The sequence below is a fragment of the Argiope bruennichi genome, chromosome 4 (genome assembly GCF_947563725.1).
Source record: "Argiope bruennichi chromosome 4, qqArgBrue1.1, whole genome shotgun sequence".
NCBI classification, from domain to species: Eukaryota; Metazoa; Arthropoda; class Arachnida; order Araneae; family Araneidae; genus Argiope; species Argiope bruennichi.
The window spans coordinates 121,380,283-121,403,681 of NC_079154.1; the positions used below are offsets into that span (position 1 = coordinate 121,380,283).

The 23,399-nt window shown below is 28.1% G+C and overlaps 2 protein-coding genes across 2 annotated transcripts in view; one reads left to right on the forward strand and one right to left on the reverse strand.

The window, feature by feature from the left end:
* Positions 1-3,521: 3,521 nt before the first annotated feature.
* LOC129967142 (histidine-rich glycoprotein-like) lies at positions 3,522-6,168 on the forward strand. Its single transcript, XM_056081831.1, has 2 exons — positions 3,522-3,568; positions 5,746-6,168. The coding sequence occupies exon 2, from the start codon at positions 5,769-5,771 to the stop codon at positions 6,057-6,059; it is 291 nt and encodes a 96-aa protein (XP_055937806.1). The 5' UTR covers positions 3,522-3,568; positions 5,746-5,768; the 3' UTR covers positions 6,060-6,168.
* Positions 6,169-15,470: 9,302 nt separating this feature from the next.
* The window catches only part of LOC129965825 (transketolase-like), a 32,589-nt gene continuing 24,660 nt past the window's right edge, over positions 15,471-23,399 (reverse strand). Inside the window, exons 8-11 of the mRNA XM_056080036.1 lie at positions 21,436-21,757; positions 19,332-19,546; positions 17,061-17,277; positions 15,471-15,890 (exon numbers count right to left, since the gene is read on the reverse strand). Of these exons, the coding sequence (XP_055936011.1) occupies positions 15,721-15,890; positions 17,061-17,277; positions 19,332-19,546; positions 21,436-21,757 (924 nt within the window). The 3' untranslated portion in view covers positions 15,471-15,720. The remainder of the gene's footprint in view (positions 15,891-17,060; positions 17,278-19,331; positions 19,547-21,435; positions 21,758-23,399) is intronic.

Sequence of the window (23,399 nt, forward strand, 5' to 3'; positions counted from 1 at the left end):
CTTGATTTTGTCAAATGTTTTCACAATATAACTGATTTTCGTGAACGTAGTATCGTTCTTCGTATACTGAGCAGAATGAAGTTTTCAAAATTTTATGTTGAAATTGATTGATTCTGTCATATTTTCTGCTGTATTGTATTGTATCTGTTTGTATAAAAAAAATATTTAACCCAAATTTTATTTGTCCAGATTATTGAAAATTCCAAGTACTGTAATTACATACACAAAGATAGAAAAATAAACAGACTTTGCAAAATAGATTTTCCGATTTAATTAGGAATCAGATGCATATCTACAATTTTAATACAAATATATCACGACAATAGTTATAACGTTTATAAGTTAACACTTGTTCTCATAAGCACTTACGAATAAACAGACATAACTCCAAAAACTGATGATTACAAATGGTGCTATTGGCGATAGGCGAGGACCGAACTCACAATGTTTGGGTGAGTAGCCGAGTAACATGACCACAAGACAAAAGTAATGACTCATGTCTCGTAGCTGTTATCTGGCTTATAAAGCGTTACCACACAAGCATAAGAAAGTCTACGAGTTCCGGACTTACAAAGTGTCTCTAAAATCTCAGGTTAAAAATTTTGGATTTTTGAAATTTGCTCTTTGGATACTAAGTGTATAAGGAATAAGTGCTAGACAAAGCAAGAAATTTAAGAAGATATGCATTGGACTTTTAAAGCAAAATAGACAAATAAACGATAATCACATGCAATAAATTAATTACAAACACTTATGCAATGACATTTAGCAAAATTACTCTTAAAGATCTCTTGGGGGAGGGGGTGGATCTCTGATTTGTGAAGTAATTTCAAAGATAATTGTCATTAAAAAAGTGTTTAAAACGAAATACTAATAGGGCCTCAAAATTTTATAATTATAACACAAATTCTTTAATAATTGTATAATAATAATAATACAAATAAAAATTATTATTTTAGTTACTTTTTAGATATCTGAATGATATGCGAAAAGAGAAAAGCGAAACTGATTGAGTTAACTCAATGAATGCGAAACTTAATGAAGTTCCAGTGCATACATTACTTAAATATTTGATCGAGTTTTAAAAAATATTTGTAAATCTGTAACTTTATATAAAATTAGTATTTTACGTTAAAATCATTTTTATTACTTAATTTGAATTATCATTACATAATTATATTTCAAAAAAGATTTTTTTTAAATTTATATTTATCGATATTCTTATCTAAAAAGAAAATTACATTACTCATCCTTTCGTGTCCCAGATTTTTTTTCCAATTTAAATTAAAAGACAAACTCGGGGGAAGTAAGTCTAATTTAGATATTTTTCGCTTTCTTAGTAAAAATATTATTTAATTTTTATGGCCTCTAAGCCTGATGCCATAGTCACGGTTTCAAGGTTAGAATATAGTTATAAGATTCGTTTCTTCAAAATTGTTGCCTTCAGGTCAGGGGTATGTAATGAAGTAAAGCTTGTATGTGTTGAACCATAATTTAATTCAGCATCCACTTTGTTGCTATACAGAAGTTTTTAGCCCTCTCAGACGTCTTCCTCTACATCTAATATCAATCAAAATATTGAAGCTTCTATCTAAATAGTTCTCATGTTACTTTCAACCCGAAATGCAACTGAATTAAATCAAGCTTTTCTCATGTTAAAAAATATGAACACGAAAATACAATCAAAGAACATGTATTTTAAGTCTTTTAATCTTATTTGTATATATAATATAAAAATTATTTTCATACTGCGATCATTTAACCCTTTAAAAGGCCATTTTTTTCTAGTCATATTATGTTAAAATATTTTAGGCTTTAAATTAGAATAAGAAAAGAGATTCATTTAGCTTATTAGATAAATTTAATTTGATTAATTAGTTAATTTGGATAATTACTAATTAAGTGACAAACCAAGACACATCATTTTGTGTCAGATAAAGAACTGAAGCATCTACGTTTCTGTCTTTCTAAAATACTTTGTCAGAACTGATGCCAACCTGAACTGATGCCACGACCCTAGAAATGGATAATTCAGTATCCACTTTGTTGCTATACAGAAGTTTTTAGCCCTCTCAGACGTCTTCCTCTACATCTAACCTCAATCAAAATATTGAAGCTTCTATCTAAATAGTCCTCATGTTACTTTCAACCCGAAATGCAACTGAATTAAATCAAGCTTTTCTCATGTTAAAAAATATGAACACAAAAATACAATCAAAGAACATGTATTTTAAGTCTTTTAATCTTATTTGTATATATAATATAAAAATTATTTTCATACTGCGATCATTTAACCTTTAAAGGGCCATTTTTTTCTAGTCATATTATGTTAAAATATTTTAGGCTTTAAATTAGAATAAGAAAAGGGATTCATTTAGCTTATTAGATAAATTTAATTTGATTCATTAATTAATTTGGTTAATTAATAATTAAGTAACAAATCAACACACATCTTTTTGTCAGAGATAAAGAACTGAAGCATCTAAGTTTCTGACTTACTAAAAAAAATTGTCAGAACTTATGCCAACCTACATAATTTCATACAAAGATTGATAAATTTGGAGGGAAGCATACTTCCCACGGCCCTAGAAAGGATTAAAATTTGGAAATGTATTTGAATGGAAATTTTCAAAAACAACAAAATATATCAGAAAAGAGGCGATAAAATTGCGTACACATTTGCATAGATATATTTATATAATTCAAAAATATAAAACACGTTCAGTTTTTATTTTGTTGTTGTTGTTGTTCAGTTAAAAAAATACTCTTTCTGACTAAAAAACTTGTCTAATTTAGCAAAAATCTGCTAAATTATAGGCAAATTTCTAAGAATCAGTATCTTATTTATAATTCAGTGTCTTCACTATATTACTTATAATTATAATTATATCAGAATCTTACTTATTATTCTTACGAAGCAAATTTATTTTTTAAAAAAATAATTGAAGTGATCGTTTAATTTTCAAACGCTTGATCTAAAACAAAAGTCTCCGATTTAATTCCACCTATTTAGAATTCAAACTCTTACACCCTTGAATATTTTTACTTAAAACCAATAAGTAAAGTATTTCCGATTCTGTTGTTTCCTCGTTTACTTTACAACAGAGATAACAAAGTAATCCTGCTCTCAAAACAAATCAAGCAAAAAAGCCGATAGTAAGAAAAACAAAAAGGTAATCCCTCCTCCCCTGAATTTGAATAAACTCTGATAAATTGGTTTGATGTTACTTATATCCCCGAGCGATTCATTCCTCGTAAAAGGAAATACGCGAAATGAGAGTTTCCCTTTCCAAATAGGTTTACTCAAAACTTACAAGGGACTTTGTGATGGTTCACTTCACCCAACAGTAGCCAGTTAGGTTGGCTCACTGGCTTAAGGCCCTGGTTACCGGAAACAGAGGCTTTAACTTGAGAATTTTTATTGGGGAAGTAGTCTTCGGAAGTTATACACTTCCTGCCGCGTTTTTCAAGTTGAGAGGCGTATAAAAAGAGGTGAAGTGGTAGGTATGGTCATCAGTTCACCAACAGCAACTCCAGCAGCAACAATCATCTAGTCTTACTGTGTTAAGTAAGTAATTCATAGAAAGTAATGGCAATGAATTTTGATAACTGTATTGCAATTTTAATCGATTCGCTTTTAAAATGGAAGTGTGTATTCTAAAAAAATAAGAGAAAATTTTTAAGTGAAAGTAGTAAAATTCTAATTATTTTTCAAATAATTTATCCATTTATTTAGAATTAAAAATGATGTTAAATTCACCTTATATATATAGAATTTTTGTTTTTCGTCTAGTAAATTCTTTGAAATGTGTATAGTAAAATTCTAATTATTTTCAAAACTATTTATCCATTTATTTAAATTTAAAAATAATGTTCAATTTTCCTCATTCAAACAGAACGTTTGTTTTGGGCCTGATAAATTCTTTGAATTAAAATTTAAATTGAATATAGTAAAATTCTAATTATTTTTGAAAACTATTTGATCCATTTGTTTAGAATTATAAATAATTTTTAATTTTCTTCATTTATATAGAACATTTGTTTGCGGTTCAATAAATTATAATAATGTATCTTCAAACTTGATTTAAATATTTTGCTCGTCAATTATTGCACCTGTTATTTCATAGTATTTTCAATAAATTTGCAGGTTAAAAATTTATTTATTTAAATTCGAAATATTTACTCCTTTTATGTTAATTTACTTTACCTTTTGCTACTTACGACAACAACCTTGGAAATCTAAAACGATAATTTGGTTTTAATTCCGTTTCAAACAGTTGTGTGAATTGATCTGGGATGGAACATTCTAAATTTAAACAATGATATAATCCAGCAGACAGCATCCTACTTGCAAGTTGACACACCTCACCAGTATGACTAGTATTAGTTTCATATTTAAAATGTTTAATTGTCGTTTGAATCTCTTTTTTCTAATATTTTAGATTATTTTTTCCTGTGTCCTACTAAAGTAATTTTTTCATACCATTCAGAATAAAAGAATGGAGAAAAGTTTGGATTAATTTTTATTTGAAGAATTATCAAATAAATGTAATAAACTGAATTTAAAAAAGTAACTTAAATTTAAATTTTAACACATTTATTTAATATTTGACTATTATAATCGTTTATCGAACATAATTCATTCTTAAAAGAATTTTTTTGAAGATGATCACTTGAAATTAAGTTTGAAAACTAATTTGAAATTTTATTAATATAATACTTGATTATGTACCTATTTATTGAAAACAAATCATTGGTTCAACATCTTTTACTTAGCAATCAAATTTTCTTGAAATATTCAAAAGCTCAATGGGAACATTTTTATTGCTCTTATGATTTTCAAAAGTATTTAATATGTTTACCAATTTATGCAAATTATAAATATTGTGGAATGGAGATTAATGCACCCTTATGCAAGCTGACAAAACTAGACATCTTAATTCATAAGTTTTAGTATTAATTTACACAGTTTAATTTAAGAGATTTGACTACTAATTTGGGAAACAAGTGGATGAGTAATAAATCTATTCCTTTATAAATTTATAACGCACTATTAAATTTATAACTTCTTTTGGTGTGTAATAAATTTATTCCTTATTTTGGAGAGACAATTATACAGTTTATTTTTTCCTATATATTTGGAAACAAATTACAATTTTGTAAATTTTGAGTTCCTTGCTCTAAAAATGTATTTCCCTTTATGATGCAAAATTGAACCCCCACAAAAATTGTAAAACCAATAACTTAAAATGCAATCTTCAATTCAGTAAAAAGCATTACAGAAAAGTTTTCTTTACTAAATTACGATAGCAGCTTTATCTTAAAATATCCAGCACCAAATATGGAGTTTAGAATTTCCCGGTTTGATGCTTGGTTCTCGCTTCCTTGCTAGGTAAAGTAATGATGTAGGTTGGCTATTTCCACTTTTATAACAGAGCGAGGACGAAAGAGATTGTCAGGTTGTCGGTGTTGGCCATTAGGATTCAATCTTAGTTTCGCCAGAATGCAAAGGCGTCGATAATGGGCATTCAATTCACTCAGGATGCAATGGCAATGCGGAGGTAGTTTATTCGTGGTTATCTTGGGAACGCTAACTCATTTGAGTTCACTCTCTAGTGCATAATTCAATTACTAAGTCCGTCCAAAGTAATTCCCAGTCAAGTTTCAAAAGTATCTTTGCTGTAAATTTAAAAAAAAAATGCAATGTAAATATTGTAAACCTATAAACTCGCATTTCTCTTGCAGATACACTTAAGCAAGCATTTAAAATGGCATATTCCCACAAGATTGTAGCTCTCTCCATCTGCCTTCTTTTGGTTTCTCTTGGCTTCCATGTTGAAGCCCACCACGATATGTTAAGCATGTTTGGTGGTCATCATGGTCAAGGAAATAGAGGTTTGGAACTCCTCTTAGCTGCTGGATTGTTGGCCAAGTTGCTTCATAAACACCATGGTCATCACCACCATCATGGACACCACCATCATCATGGACACCATGGTCACGCTCTGCAATACATTCCTCAAGAATACGGCCATGGTCTAGGCTTGCAATGGGAATAATACGTTTTTATAGTATCCATTATTTAAATATCATCTATCAGTCATATCTGTATATACGTCTATTGTACAAAATGTAAAGTTTATGTAAATAAATACATTTTGATGAATTGTTCGTTCCACCTTCTTTGTTTTTCGAACAGTTTTATTATCAAAAGAGTCCAAAAGAGCTTGAGACAGAAATAGCTTGTATTGATAATGCAGGACATTCAGTGTGAACGCTCAGTTAAGAATTATTCCAGATTATGATACCAATATACTGATCATTGATATATTTTAGAGTAAAATTTGAAATATTTGCAGTCTATATCCGCTTCTAACGGGACTCTTTAATGGAACTATAAGGCTCTCTTTTTATGATTCATTTCTTCTCTCTACGACAAGAAATGAATATAAACTTATTATATCATAAACAGTTGATTAGATTTCTGCAGTTTTTTACGAACTTATGTCATTTGTTACAACCAATAAACAAGATCTAGTAAATCGAATAAAGCCCGGTTTGTATAGAAATTCATGTAACTTAATTACTTAAAAATTTATAGGAATAATAATAAAACTTATTTAACTATTATATTAATCACTTCAAATTTTCTTAATTATTTTTTGCATATTATAGAAAATATTTTATTTATTAATTTGCCTATTTTTAAAAATTACTAAGCATCATTAGTAAGAATATACAGTGCCAAATCACTAATGATTTGATAAGGAAAAATAACAACTCAAATTTTTTTTTCGCTTTTTAATTTTTTTTGCGATTTTATAAAGTAAAAATAATAATCACCAATTATTGGACTAAATAAATGAGACAACTATTTTAAAAAGATACACATGATTACTATGTGAAGCTTAAATAGGAATTCTTAAATATTATGTTTTCTAGTATCCAAAATAAAGAAATCCATAATGGATATGATGTAAAGCCCTATCTAATACATTAATACACTTCCTATTTTGAGGTTAAAAAATATATAACATGTCTTTGCTTTCATGTCTAATATCCATAAATTTTATTTAAATGGTTTAGAAATTCACAAATTATAATTTTCTGTACAACTTATTAAAAATATTTAAGAGTTTAAATAATTTGTATAATCATATTTAATAATATATTATAATTTAAATATTATAATTTAATAAAAAAAATTTTATATCTTATAATTTTAAATATTATAATTTAAATATTAAGGATATATTATAATTTAAATAATAATATTTAAGAGTTTAAATAATTTGTAGCAATTACTTATTGTAAAGAGCAATAAGGAAGGAAATAAATAAAATAGTTGAAAATACATATGACATTTTTATTCAGTAAGATAGAGAAAGTATTTTTCTTTTACTATTTACATATTATTTAATGCTTTTTAGATTAAAGTGCGTTTTTACATTTGTTAATGTTATATATTTATGTCCTATTTATATGATAAATACTTTCACTGAAAAAAAAACAGTTTTTATTATTAGGAAAACCTTTCAAAGAGCTTAGCGGATAACGTAGAGACTTATCTTCGTGAATACTAAATACATAGTCTACAATGCGCATTTGCAAAGGAAAAAAAATGTTTTTACTTAGGAAAAAATATAACTGTAAAAATATAACAAACTATTAGATATCACGAAATATCTATTAGAAACATCCTTGTGTATAATAATAAATAGTAATGAAAAAATTTCAAAAATCAATCTATTAATTATTAAGATTTTTATTGGCAACATAAAAAAATCGTGTTTAAATTTTATTTCTATAGATTTTATTCAATGGTCATCAATGCTTGAGTAAATTAGTAACAAACAAGATCTTCGAAACTCTGTTTAATACTTTTTAAACTTTATTAAAAGAAAGCATAATTAAGAGAAACAAATAAAGGAAAAGCAAACCTCTTTAGGGTTTTTTTTTTTTTGGTATTTAGTAATAAAGTAAGGTTTATTTTTATCAACACTCAGAATAAATATATTCAAAATATTATATATACAATCATTAAGACATTTCTAATCAGGTTTTATGAAACTTTAGAGAATTCATATAATCGATAATGCCATTCATAAATAATAGGGTGAAGAACGATTTCGATGGATCGAAGGCAAAAATCGAGGCTTCTATTCCTTGCAAATTTAAATTTGATAATTTAGACGCAAATTCTGCAGAGAAGCCACATAGGAATGAAAAGGGCAAAATTATTAACCCAATGCTTTTAAGTATTCACTTCCTATGAAAAAAATAATTTTAGTACATTAGTATTGAATACAAAAACTGGAAAATCATACCTTTGTTTGTTTGTTTATTTCTATTTTCTTAAGCATGAAGATGCGATTTGGAAAAGTTCTCCATGTCTTTCATAAATATATAGAAGTAATAGTGACTTCATTTGAATTTTTTTAATTCGTATTTATTTATTTGTCAATAATTTCAATGCAAATGGCCTACAATACTTATTATTCCTACCAACGTTTTCATAATCAAATAATTATTAACATGCATTGCACGAAATAGGCATTACATTTCGTAATTTTTTTTTATTCTAAAGATTTTTATAAATATAATAAAAAGCATATCTTCTTTATTACGTAATTTTAACTACGGCAATATTTATTAAAAATATATTAATCAATGTACACACAACTTATTCATATAATCATATTAAGTCAGACAATTTTATGAAAAACAAATATGGTCATAATGAACAGTTCCCTTTAAGCCTTGGGTCATATATGGGTTTAGTTAGTTAGTTTAGTTTAGTTATATTAATGTCCCGATGTGAAGCAAACTAGGGCAATTTTAGGACGGACCTCGTAATTTTGAACCACGGTCATATGACGAGGACGACACCTGAGTTGGCACCCCCCTCTCCACACCAGCGGGAGGGTTCATATATGGGACTATCTGCCTTGAAATCAAGTATCATTTTCATCATTTGACGAAGAGCGCAACATCAGAATCGGAGGTTAAGATTATTAGATATAATTTTAACCATAGGTCTGCCTTACCAAAACTGACACACTTCAAATATCCGATTCAAACAACCATATTCTAGTATAGTAAAAAATTTCGAAACGGGGAGTGCTGATTCAGTAATTGAACACAATTAAAACTATCTTAATCTATCTCGAAACAGCACCTGTTTAGCTTCGAAATCGCACGTAAATTTGATTAAGCCTTATTTGAAAGCGGTTAAAATTAGAAACTTTTAAAAAAGTCATTTGTACAACTTATCATTTCAAAGAAAGATATAAAGCCAATAAATCACTACAATAAGGTATAGCATTTTGTAGAAAACATGATCGATATAAAGCTAATAAATCACGACAATAAAGGTATGACATTTTGTAGAATACATGATCGATATAAAGCTAAAAAATCACAACAATAAAGGTATAACATTTTGTAGAAAACATGATCTGAATAGAAAATAGAAATGAATGAAAAAGTCTCAGTTAGTACTTTGCTTTAAGGTACTTTGTAATTAAAAGTTAATTAAAAGGAAGTAATTGCAAATTAATCATTCCAATTTCAAATCCAATGAAACAGAAAAAAAAGGCGATTAACTTCTCCAAAGTTTGTTCGATAGTTAAATAAGATTTTTTTTTCCTTTTTATTTTTCCTCGACTTATTCCTATTTAAATCTTTTTTAGACATTAAGTCAAACAATTTTTATAGCGCTATTGTTCTAGAGACTACACTTCGAAAGAAATTTCAATGAAAGTAGAGTTTAAAAAACTCTGACAAATCTCATTAAATTGCTACGTTTGTTTCGCTATTCAAACAGAAAAAGATATTTTTTTTTTCAATTTACAATCATTTCAGTCAATGTATCTCAAATAATTCTCAAATGAAATTGCTTTCACATTGAGCTCTGCAATTCAAAAAACAATTAACGAATAATATGTTGTTTTTTTCCTAGATTATCTTATAAGAAAATATTTGCAATTATGTTGAAACTATGAAATTCAATCTATTAGAATCGAGGGTTCAATACCGAAGAGGCTATAGTTTAATACCCAATCCTACAAAAATATCTGTTTAGTACATGAGATAGTGTGCGAAAAATTTATAAAGGTGAAGTATTATTCAGATGATATTATGCTTTATTTATTTATTTGCATTTATTTTTGTTGGTATTAAGTTTTATTTTATTATTTGCATTTATTTACTTATAAAGCATAATATCATGTATGCTAATATTATTATATAAAAAATATTATATTGATTCAAATAAAAAATTATAGAAAAGATTTCATGTTATAGAAGCAATTACATTATTGCAACGTGTGATCAGCATTTTGATTTAAGTAAATAAGCCAATTGTCTCCATACGATAACTTAAAGTATCCATTTATAAATATTTTATAACAATCCTTACATGCTTATCAATATTTTGAAATTTGAATATAATCACAAATCACAAACTGACTATTCTGAACAGAGAAGGCAATGGAAAAACTTGAATGACCGGACCACAGCAATAGCAACACTGGCGGGAACTGTGGTTGAGTCCTAAAGGCCATCACCGGCCACGATACAATTTTTCTCTAAGGAAACCAGAACTCCACTTTTTCGTGTACCCACAAGGGTAGCGAGAACCAACCACCATACTGGAAGCTTCTCATCTTCAATTACGTGGGACGAAATTTTAATATAAATCCTCTTTCAATTAATTTCTGTCAATTAATACAAATGTAATATTGATTTAATATCAAATAGAATGAAATGAATATATCGTTTGCAAAATAATCGATAATAATTAGAATCAGAATATATCTGTATCATTTTCTGTAAAATTTCCCATTTAAAAATATGTAACTGATAAGAGTTATCTAAAAAACATTTTAATCCGACAACTTTTTGAAGACACTCTTTATCATAAAATAAAAAACTTGTAGACAGAAAAAGTAAAAATGGACTAAAAATTTACTGGAATTTGTAGAAGAAAGATACCTGAAAACCCATCAATCAATAAAAACTAATAATTCTTATATACCCCTCTTGAGATGACTACAGTTTCATAAATTTCCTAATTTTTTTAAATACATTCAAAAACTGATTTTTATGACATAAATTATATATTATCTAGTCTTCAATTCTAAAAAAAAAAGAAAAAGAAATGTCAAAATGATTAATGTCAAGTGCAGGCGTAAAACTTTTTTTCTTACATACTCTTACTTTTCTTGAAAAAAAATATTACTAATCCTTTTATATCATTTCTTTAGTTCCTGCTTTCAATATAGTTTTATTTTAATCTTTAGAAAGATTAAACTCTGGAGAAATTGAAAATAATAATATCGTAGATATTTTCTGTAGGACTAAAAAACGGTTCTATAAATATCTTTTTATTCTTATTTCTCTTGTGCGAACTATTAAATTTAATTTTTGAATAAAAATAACTATTTCTAAGGCACAGAATATTATTCTTCACATTTCAAATATCATATGTACGAAGTTTTCTCCTGGATATAAGCATGAGAATTCATTTTTATATCTAAATCTTCAATTGAAAATGATTACCATGATTTTATTGCCAATTATTAACGTAAATGTTTAAAACTTTTTCTTATTTTTTTATATTTACGAATGATATTTGTAAAATGAAGATCTGATTAGACTAGTTATCCATTTTGATCTATTGTATGGGATCGAATGATGAAAATTTCATATCACCAACCATCCCCCAATACACCAGCAGATGAGTTGCATCTAGACAAAAATAAGCCTGATTTTAGTTCTATGACAAACTGGAGGATACACCATGCTCATGCTGTCCTAGAATCTTTTATTTTTAGGATTTAATAATTATTCATTCATTCTAGTTCATTGATTAGTGCATTAAAATGTCACTCAAAAGTCTTTGGGGTCTTACCCTCTGAACGAATATATTGAGGATTCAAATTATGAAAAAAGAAGAAAAAATAACTGTTGAGGTACATCATGCTACACCATGCGAACTGGAGGATACACCATGCTCATGCTGTCCTAGAATCTTTTATTTTTATGATTTAATAATTATTCATTCTTCACGGCATTTCATTATCATTATGTCAGAACAACATAAAACCCTTTTCTTCAATACTGAATTAATCTTTAGTATATTTAGTTCATTGATTAGTGCATTAAAATGTCACCCAAAAGTCTTTGGGGTCTTACCCTCTGAACGAATATATTAATGATTCAAATTATGAAGAAAGAAGAAAAAATAACTGTTGAGGTACATCATGCTACACTATGCGAACTGGAGGATACACCATGCTCATGCTGTCGTAGAATCTTTTATTTTTAGGATTTAATAATTATTCATTCATTCTAGTTCATTAATTAGTGCATTAAAATGTCACTCAAAAGTCTTTGGGGTCTTACCCTCTGAACGAATATATTGATGATTCAAATTATGAAAAAAGAAGAAAAAATAACTGTTGAGGTACATCATGCTACACCATGCGAACTGGAGGATACACCATGCTCATGCTGTCCTAAAATCTTTTATTTTTATGATTTAATAATTATTCATTCTTCACGGCATTTCATTATCATTATGTCAGAACAACATAAAACCCTTTTCTTCAATACTGAATTAATCTTTAGTATATTTAGTTCATTGATTAGTGCATTAAAATGTCACCCAAAAGTCTTTGGGGTGTTACCCTCTGAACGAATATATTGATGATTCAAATTATGAAGAAAGAAGAAAAAATAACTGTTGAGGTACATCATGCTACACTATGCAAACTGGAGGATACACCATGCTCATGCTGTCCTAGAATCTTTTATTTTTATGATTTAATAATTATTCATTCTTCACAGCATTTCATTATCATTATGTTAGAACAACATAAAACCCTTTTCTTCAATACTGAATTAATCTTTAGTATATTTAGTTCATTGATTAGTGCATTAAAATGTCACCCAAAAGTCTTTGGGGTCTTACCCTCTGAACGAATATATTAATGATTCAAATTATGAAGAAAGAAGAAAAAATAACTGTTGAGGTACATCATGCTACACTATGCGAACTGGAGGATACACCATGCTCATGCTGTCCTAGAATCTTTTATTTTTATGATTTAATAATTATTCATTCTTCACAGCATTTCATTATCATTATGTTAGAACAACATAAAACCCTTTTCTTCAATACTGAATTAATCTTTAGTATATTTAGTTCATTGATTAGTGCATTAAAATGTCACCCAAAAGTCTTTGGGGTCTTACCCTCTGAACGAATATATTGATGATTCAAATTATGAAGAAAGAAGAAAAAATAACTGTTCAGATTTACAACATTCTGGAACAAATAAAATACTTATTAGTGAGCCTTTTGTAGAGTTTAATATCTGTATATTGGAACATAAAAAATAGTTTAAATGTCAGATATTTTGTTAATAAAAAAGCTACTGCCTTCAAGATTTATCGAAGGGCTTGAATCATGAAATTCGTTGATTTTATTTACTTTTATAGAGCCCCTTTTTCAATCTACACGGAAGTAGTTTAAAATGGATCCCGTTAATTATGTCTCTTGTTCAACGATATTCCATTCGGTATCCAAATTCTTCTTTATGTACACGAAACCCACATAAAAAAGGTAGGATGGAAGAGATTTCGAATCAGTCCACTTTTTATCCAGATACCGACACTTCCACCCAGCCATTGTGGTCTCCAATAGTATATTATTGGTTTATTTAAAAAAAGATATAAATATTTCAGTTTTCTGTTTGGAAGTTTCAACAAAAGCTGTCTATGAAGTTGAACTCGAACTCCAAATGGTATATGGATGTGATTCATTCTGATTAATAAATCTAAGGTAAACTTTTAATAAGAATTTAATTAACTTGCTTTATATATGATACATAACTTTCTGTGAAAATGATTCTTATAATTATGCATAAATAATGTGGTGACTGACATGGCTACTTATTTTTAAAATGGAACCTCAAGCACTATTTCTGCTGTTTGTTGAACAACCATTAAGATTTCAGCGGAAAGTAAAAAAGTATTTTTTCTACTTCAGGCATTTGTTACTGAGTTTCGTATTTGTATTAATTACCAGAACATTTCTGTACATTTTTAAATGGCAAAATACTTTGCTGCTTTTCACAATGTTTTTCTTCCTCAATACGATGGATTTGACAAAAACCGTGGTTTTCATGTCTTTTATGGCAATTGCACTCAATATTTTGAGCATATTCAACTGCGATATAATGTGGTTTACTTTTTACATAGTTCTAAACTTACCAAAGTTCCTACAAAAATTGTAATTTAGAAAGTGATTTTATCTGTATTTTTTTATGTTTATTGGAATATATGCGTTTCAGATTTTTTGACATATCTCTAAATTGAAATAAAATGTGATGCATCTTATAATTAATTAAATTATGTGTATTCTTTTATCCAATGCGATAAAAACTGTTTGAAAAAAGAAAAGCTGTTTTTAAATAGCAATTTTGGAGTTGAAAAAGTCGAATGCAAGTTGTAATAAAGTATATTCATATTTTTTTGTTTCGAATACAATATTCTAATTGGATGTAACAAAAATATTTTTTCATATTATTAAATGTGGGAATTTAATGTCATATTTTAATTGTGTATTGTAAAACGATTTTTGTGATTTTAATTACTGATGTTCTATTAGAAATACTTTTTCAAAAATAAATCCTTTTATTTATTTATTTCTTTATTTATTGTAATTCTGTTAAACATGTTTATTGCATTGATCCGATATTTTTTAATTTGAGGGGAGTGTCACGGAGTTCTTGAATTCAAGGTTCTTAATCTCTGGACCTAACAGATGAATAGAGAAATGGCATGGCAACGAGAATATTTAGTAAGTGGTTGTGTTAAGATAAATAAAGAATTTGTTTAGTAAGTAAAACATATAAGATGCTATATTTTTCCAAAACTCCTACTAAATCCGTTTTTCATGGTTATTTCTTCTTAAAAGGTAACATTCTACTTATTAATTTCCATACACTAGTTGTAACAAGTACGTTTGATAAGTTGTTTCAGAAGGATTTAGTTTTCTTATCAATTATATTATTTTCTTTATAGGCAATTATTATTTTATTAATGCGCTAAAAATAGTTTATTTTAATTATTTTCTGCGTTTTAATTTTAATTTATAAATAATTATTTTAAATATTATACGATCTTTTAATCCAAAATTCTCATATTTGATATCATGTTAAAACACTGATAAGGAATCAAAATTTAATCTATTAACTGATATTTATGCTTTGAAAATATTTAAGCAGTAGTATATTGTCATCTACAGTTCACAAGAATATAAAATTTCGAAACTCTGACATATTAGAAAGTGAATTAATATTAATTAAACTCCATACAAACATGAAACAAGGCAAGTTAAATAAGAATTGAACAAAAATGCTCACATCGAATGAGAAACTTTTATTGTTCTCCATCAACTAAGGATCACATGGGGTGAAATTTTATTTACTGTAAACTCTGAATGCATAAACAAATCAATTACAGTTCTGTTGATGTATTTCATCACTTCATGTATCATCCTCAAACGCCTTTATAGTATTTCACGAAACAATCGTATCTGATTTAAAGCAACGCGTAAAGGACCAGATACGGTATATTGATACTCTGGGCAATACTACTGGTTGAGACAGACTGTCATAGGCATTGATTACTGTGGATATCAAACGCATTTCACTGTATAAATTCCTTGACAGCCTGAATAATGCAGCGGGAACTGATTCCGAACATGTCTAGCAGAACGTCTCCGGGTCCGCTTCTTGGGATATCTGTTACAGCCAGTCGTTTCAATGTTACATCTTTTTCCATGCACACTGCAGCGGAAATAGCATCTCCTATTCCGCCTGTTGAGTAGAAAATATTCAAGAATGAAAATCAATATATGAATTGTATATTAATATCCGATTTTCTTACTGAGGAAGAAATGCATATACATTGTCATAATATAAGCGAGTATATTTATGTTTCAAACATGCTTACATTTATTAGCCAGAAGTTTTAAATTAACTTTCATATTTGTTTGTAACGTATATCAAGATGAATATCGTTTGATGAAGGAAACAATGGCTGTAAGATTATATCTACTTTTACTTTCTCGTATGAGTAATATAGAGAAAGTATAGTAATCGTCAAAAAAATTCCAACGCGAGATTTTAATGACACTTAGACATCCCAGAATTTAGAAAACACATTTTTGTAAAATTTCCGTCATAACTAAAAACAGCTTTGAGCTAGATGGCTGGAATTTGGTAAAAGGTCTTCATACAAAATTCGCAGATTTCTATCAAGTTTTAAGTAAAAGCTGCTCAGAGGAAATCCTTCTGTCCAGCTGTTCGAATATAAGTTCAAACGTTAATTACAAAATGAAGAAAGCTAGATAGATGAAATTCGGCACACAAGTTAAACATCTATAGTGCAGAAACATATCAATTTTTAAGCCAAATCCATCTACTGTCTGCACTTTCAGAAGCAAGAAAACGCGATAATTCAAAAATGCAGTAACTTAAATATAGCAAATTTGGTATGGGATTTTGTAACTACAAGTGCAGTTTTGTATCAAATTTTTGTTTCAATCGACTGAGAAAAGCATTTTTCAAACGGAAATTTAAATTTGTAACCTTCAACGCATGCCAAGGATAAACCGCCAAATAACACTCCAAGGGTGAAAATGCAAAATTCACGCCAAGAATTAATATTTCCCTTATACGCTAAGGCCATGTAAAGCATTCTCCGGCATGACAAGTTTATCAGAATATACGAGAAAGTTTAGGAGAGACTACTCCCGCTAGGTTTTTTTTTTTTTTTAAGGGATCTCAGGTGAATGATCATTGATTAATTTTTATTTAATATCTATGGACATCTATATTTAATAATGGACATAGATTTTTTCTGAAGATTTCAATATGATCAAATACAGACGGATAATGAAAGGTTTTTCCACTTTAATAATATGCAAAAAATTTTATACTTTTGAATATTTTGTATAATTTATAGCAAAATCAATAACAAGTTACCTTCTGGATAATGATCTTCAACGGTTATGATTTTCATTCCACATTCTCGAGCATTGAGAAGAATAAGTTCTTTGTCTATTGGTTTGATGGTGAATGGGTCCAATATTCTAATGGAGATATTTTCTGCTTCTAATGTCTCTGATGCCTTAAGAGCTTCGTGTAAAGTTACACCAGCAGCGACAACTAACACTTGATCTTTATCTGACTTTTTCACTACCTAAAAATATCAAAGAATAAGTATTTTACTGAACAGCATTATAAAAAACATAAATAGTATGGAATGCATTAATAGTATGGAAATCCAAACTACTTCATGTATTCTGTAAGTTTTTCTCAAAAATACTGTGTAGCATAAGAAAGATATTAATGAAAGTTTTGTAATATCTATTCATCAAATAAATATATTTATTAAAAATTGTAACGGATGCAAATATTTATCATGTACTAGATAATAATAAAATACTCCCATAATAAGAGACTGCAGCCATCGTAATTTACCCTTCAAGTTGACAAGATTGTGTTCTTCAAAATAGATTAAATTTACAGAAAACCAAATTATTCAATAAATTTTATCTTTTCTGTTAAAAAAAATGTTTTAGATACTTTGTTTTATCAGTCAACTCGCCTTCGACTTTCCACTTGTAGCGTTTAATAAAATTTTGCAAGATAAAAAAATTATTCATAATTTTGTGGGGGAAAAAAAGTAACTTTCAGCAATTTTTACAAATCGAAAAGTACGAAAATTGAGATTTCGGAATATTACATGACACAAATATCGAAGATGCAACTGACATTCTTAAGTTTTATATAAAAATTCATTTTACAGTTTAAAATTTTATATATTAAATTTACATAAAGACATTTTTAGCCTCAGCACCACTGGGTATATTAGTTTGGGTTTTAATATAACTAAACGGGACTGAAAAATAATTTGCACTTTTTAACCTTTGCACTTAATAACCTTTTATTTTGAATTAGAAACTAGGGATAGTTATTTTTTTTTCTTTCCCTAAATAACACAAATATATTGAACAATAGTGTATAATATTAAATAATATTCACTATATTAAATTATGCTGCTGAATATTGTAATATAACATCGTGCAATATTGTACGTTATTGTGTAATATGCTAAACTATCTGGATCTTAATGTGTGCTGTTGTGTCCATGTATTCAAAATTTAGAAGCTCACTAGTTATATCGTCGCACTGCTTATGAACCTCCTAATTATAAACAAAATGTTTAGCTTATTTAATTTATTATCTATGCTTACATTTTAAATAAATCAATACGCATGATTTCACATTCACAAGACAAGCCTACCACAGTAGGTATTTTATTATTAATTTACCCAATTTCTTACATTACTCCCCGAAGAAATTAATTTTCACCTTTTCTAAGAGATGCGCAATGAGTGGAAAGGGTGAAATGATGATGGTCCTCGTGATAAATAAATTATCTTGATCAAAATAAATGATGTGATTATTTCAATGATGATTGTGAAAATTTGTTGAAATATCAAAAGAAAGCAATGAGTGGAAAGGGTGAAATGATGATGGTCCTCGTGATAAATAAATTTTCTTGATCAAAATAAATGATGTGATAATTTCAATGATGATTGTGAAAATTTGTTGAAATATCAAAAGAAATCAATGAGTGGAAAGGGTGAAATGATGATGGTCGTCGTGATAAATAAATTTTCTTGATCAAAATAAATGATGTGATAATTTCAATGATGATTGTGAAAATTTGTTGAAATATCAAAAGAAAGCAATGAGTGGAAAGGGTGAAATGATGATGGTCCTCGTGATAAATAAATTTTCTTGATCAAAATAAATGATGTGATAATTTCAATGATGATTGTGGAAATTTGTTGAAATATCAAAAGAAAGCAATGAGTGGAAAGGGTGAAATGATGATGGTCCTCGTGATAAATAAATTTTCTTGATAAAAATAAATGATGTGATTATTTCAATGATGATTGTGAAAATTTGTTGAAATATCAAAAGAAAGCAAATATTCTTTTCAAGTTTGGATCTAAGGACTCTTCATTAAAGGAAGGTTATCATAACCCGAATTTTACCAGCTATTACAATTTCTGATGTTTCTTCTTGACTTGAAATTTAATCTTCTAACATAGCGTGTAGCAAACTGAAAAGCACTGTTTGACATAATATACAATGTTGCAAGTAATTTTGCATTAATTTATTAATTATTGGTATTTTTGAGAAAAAAATCATAAGAAAATAAATTGCAAAAATAAAAATTACCCTTCCTTTGCCGACTTCAAACATGTCTGTATTTTCATAAATAACTGGTGTCTCAGGCCTTGAGGTTCTGATGTAGCAAATTCCTTTAATGTTCGCCGCCAGTTCAACTGCTCTTTCTGTGGAAACGGCATCGCTTGGGTAGAACACCGTGCATCCAGGGATGGTGCGAAACAGCGCAATATCCTCCAAGCCCATTTGAGAAGGTCCATCTTCTCCTGTGGGAGATAGAGGTCGTTAACATTTATGATTATTTTTTCGATTCATAGGATACCTAAAAGAGGTTTACTAAAGAATATTTAACTCAAAAGAATTATTTTTCTATTTTATATTTCATATCAAAGATTTATACAGAATACTTTAAAATACAGTAAAACATCAATTTAAGAAATAAATTTAAACAGAAAAAATGGCTGTAAAATCATGAATTATATTATGAATAATATTTAAAATGCTTAAAATATTGGTAAAAGGATTGTTACAAAAATGAATTGAAACGTGAAAAAAAATCACTTTAATTCACGTTTCAATCTGAAGTATGGATATAATCAAATTCATTAAATCGAGAGTTTAATACATTTCAATAATAAAAAATTCAGTTCGAAGTTTGCTTCAGAAAAATACTTTACAATATACTCAATTTCATTTCATTAGATTGCTGTAACAGGAATAGATATTAAAAAAAATGAAACAATAATTAAAACAATGTATTTTATTGAAATGATATTCATTTTAACGCTGCATTTAATAAAGTAGAACATATCTTGAAATAAAAAGGAATATAAAAATAACTGTCCATAAAACATTTCTATATTTGTTACTAATTTTTACTCTACAAATTATTTCTCTCTCTATACTTTATAAATTACTAATTTTTGCCACAATATTCTGGAGCGGTAATTAGTTAATTAAAAGAAAGCACAATTATTATTTTGGATCTTCAATAATATCTCTTAAGCATAATCTTAATTTTTTAATAGTTATTTTGAATGGCTGACTACTAAGTCACAATAATTCGCCTGACGGACTCTTTTAGGTTGCTTTTTGATCAATCTAAGATTTGGCTTGACATAAATTTTTTATCATTTTCAGAAATAAACAAGGCAGACTCGAAATGTCATTACTATGGAAACGAAAAACGGTGACAAGATTTTCCTTACTGCCATCTTTAATATATCTTGCTCCAAGATTTCGACCTCCAAATGAATTTTTTCCCTGTCTCCCTTTTTTTTATTTCCCTCGTTCTGCAATTTCACTTGAAGAAAAAAATTTTTTCTAAACTGAATTATTGAGCTAAAAATCTCCTTATGACACCAATTAATATTAGAAAGAAAATACATACCATAGATTTTGCTTGTATTTCCTAGTGTTTATGCAAACAAAAGTAACTCAAGATTTAATATATTGAAGTAATAAAGAGTAAGAAATGATAAATTAATTTTTTCGGTTTTTTTATTATTATTATTATTATTTTCCTTTAAATTATTGGCATGACTTCATTTAGGCCATTTAAACCATAACTTCAGCGAACAAAAGAATTCAAATAATTCAAACTAGTTAAACATATTAGCTTGTTGGAATAAAAAAAAATTATATGCATTTTCTGTATGACTTTTTGTATTCATACATAATGTTTCATTTTATGTTTAATCAATTCCTTTAATTATTGTAAGCGGATATGTTAGTATGGACACTGCTCTTTTGCTGTTAAAAGATGATTTCTCAAATTTGATAAAATCGTACACTTTTAGAGTTAAGGTCAATATCAGATTTAATTTATCAAGGTTACCATATTGAGACAGCATGGCAATCTTCTGATAGAGTGAAGACTTAAATTAATTTTTATTACAGCTCTTCAAATTTAGTGTGAAAGCATCCACATAAAAAATTTTATCCATCAGGCTGATCCTACCATCGTTCAAATATTCGCAAATATATGCAGAAGGACATATATATATATATATAGAATACCCAAAATGGTTTTAACGTTTCAAAGAGGTCTGAAACGTAGAGATTCAACAAATTTTCGAGGACCTCTTTTAGCAATTACAATATTTTTTTTTTTTGAAAACTCAGTATGCGAAATGCAAAAATTAAATTAGTTTACCTATTGAAACACCACAGTGAGAACCACAACATTTTATATTAGCTTGTGATATTGCAGCCATCCGAAGTTGGTCCATAGCTCTTGTGAAGAAAGTAGCAAATGTGCTGATGAATGGTATTGTCCGGTTTCTGCAAGCTGCTCCGACGGCTACTCCTACTAGGTTTTGTTCAGCAATGAAGCATTCCACATACCTATACGGAAATGCTTCTCGAAATTTTATGGAGTACGTCGAGTTCTTTGTGTCAGCGTCCAGAGCTATGATCCGGTGATTGCTGCGACCGAGTTTAGATAGTGCTGTTCCATACGCAACACGTGTGGCAACCTGTACGAAGGGAACAGAAGTCATTTAAATTTGCTGAATGCTTCAGTAATCAAACATTAGATCATCTTTTGATTTGCCTTTATTTTAAATACTGAGAAAATTAGCGAAATATCAATTATTTACAATCGAATGTCTTCTCTCAAGCATCATTTAAGACGGTGCATCACTTTGACATTTTATTTATTTATTCATATTTATATTAATTGTTAAAAATACCTACAAAATGCTACAGAGATGTATATTAATTTTTCAGGGAAACTCATTTTAAAACAATTTTATGTATTTATTCTTTGAAGTAATGAATAAATCTATGTATTAAGTGAATAATTATGCATCGAATTACTTTTCCGAACTGCAAATTGTCAATAGACATAATTTGCTCCAAAACACTATTCATTCTATATACTATATACATACATATTGATATACATGTTACAGTAAATGTGATTAATCCGGTGATTAACTTGCTGATCACCAGTTTGATGTGATTATCTGTGATTATTCATAATAATCACTAAGCTTATTGACATTTATGTATAATTATTGGTGATTATTCATAATAATCACTAAGCCTATTTACGATTATGTATAATTATTGGTGATTATTCATAATAATCACAAAGCATATCGTCGATTATGTATAATTATTGGTGATTATTCATAATAATCACAAAGCCTAGTTACGATTATGTATAATTATTGGTGATTATTCATAATAATCACAAAGCTTATTGACGATTATGTATAATTATTGGTGATTATTCATAATCAATTTATTACAATTTCTGTAACATATATATATATACTGCTTATTATTTCTGTGTAATTCCTTATTTTCATTCGCAACAACATTATACAAATGAAACAAGTATAAGAGTTGCTATTTTAAATAATCAATAAAATAGTGGTTTTTATAAAAGAAATAAAAAAATAACCCCAGGCACAAACATTTAAATACCTAAATTTGTACTTAAAGTGCAACACACAGTTAAACTATTGTGACGCCTTTTGACCTTCTTTATAATCGAAAATTAAAGGAAAATGGAGGATTTTAATTTTTTTTCATGAATAATAAATATAATTGAAACTCTTGACAATAATAGTTACTACACTTTGCAATAACATAAATCTACCAAAAGTAATTATAATCTAACTCGACGATAAGATTTATACGAATTAAATAAATCGACACTAAAACTTAGAAGGGAAAGAAAAACCAATGAAACATTATGCCATAAATAATGTCCGGCTTGACTGCGTCTGCTTCTATGAATATGCCATTAAATGCATTAATGACTATGCCATTAAAATCTCTTAGCATATATCTTTCGTTTCTAGACGAATTGGTAACTCAGCTCTATCCATGTCCGTCCTTTGCCTTAGAGGATATTTCCTAATATGCCAAGGCGAAGACCCCATTACCCTAGAACACACATGTATTTGTCTACGAAACAATATATGTCCATGCTGCGAACCAGTCAATCTCACAACGGCTAGTATTGATAATTTACACAAGTGCTCTCAATCATATAATGCTGATTAAACTAATCCATCAAGTATGTCACAACGCGTGCTGTCGTATATTCTAGTGTGAATAATCAAATTATCAGAGTTATAAATTCATTCCTTTGAAAGGAAATTT

What these genes read in the sequence shown, in the direction of transcription:
- LOC129967142 (XM_056081831.1), top strand. Translation starts at nt 5,769, where the DNA reads ATGGCATATTCCCACAAGATTGTAGCTCTCTCCATCTGCCTTCTTTTG.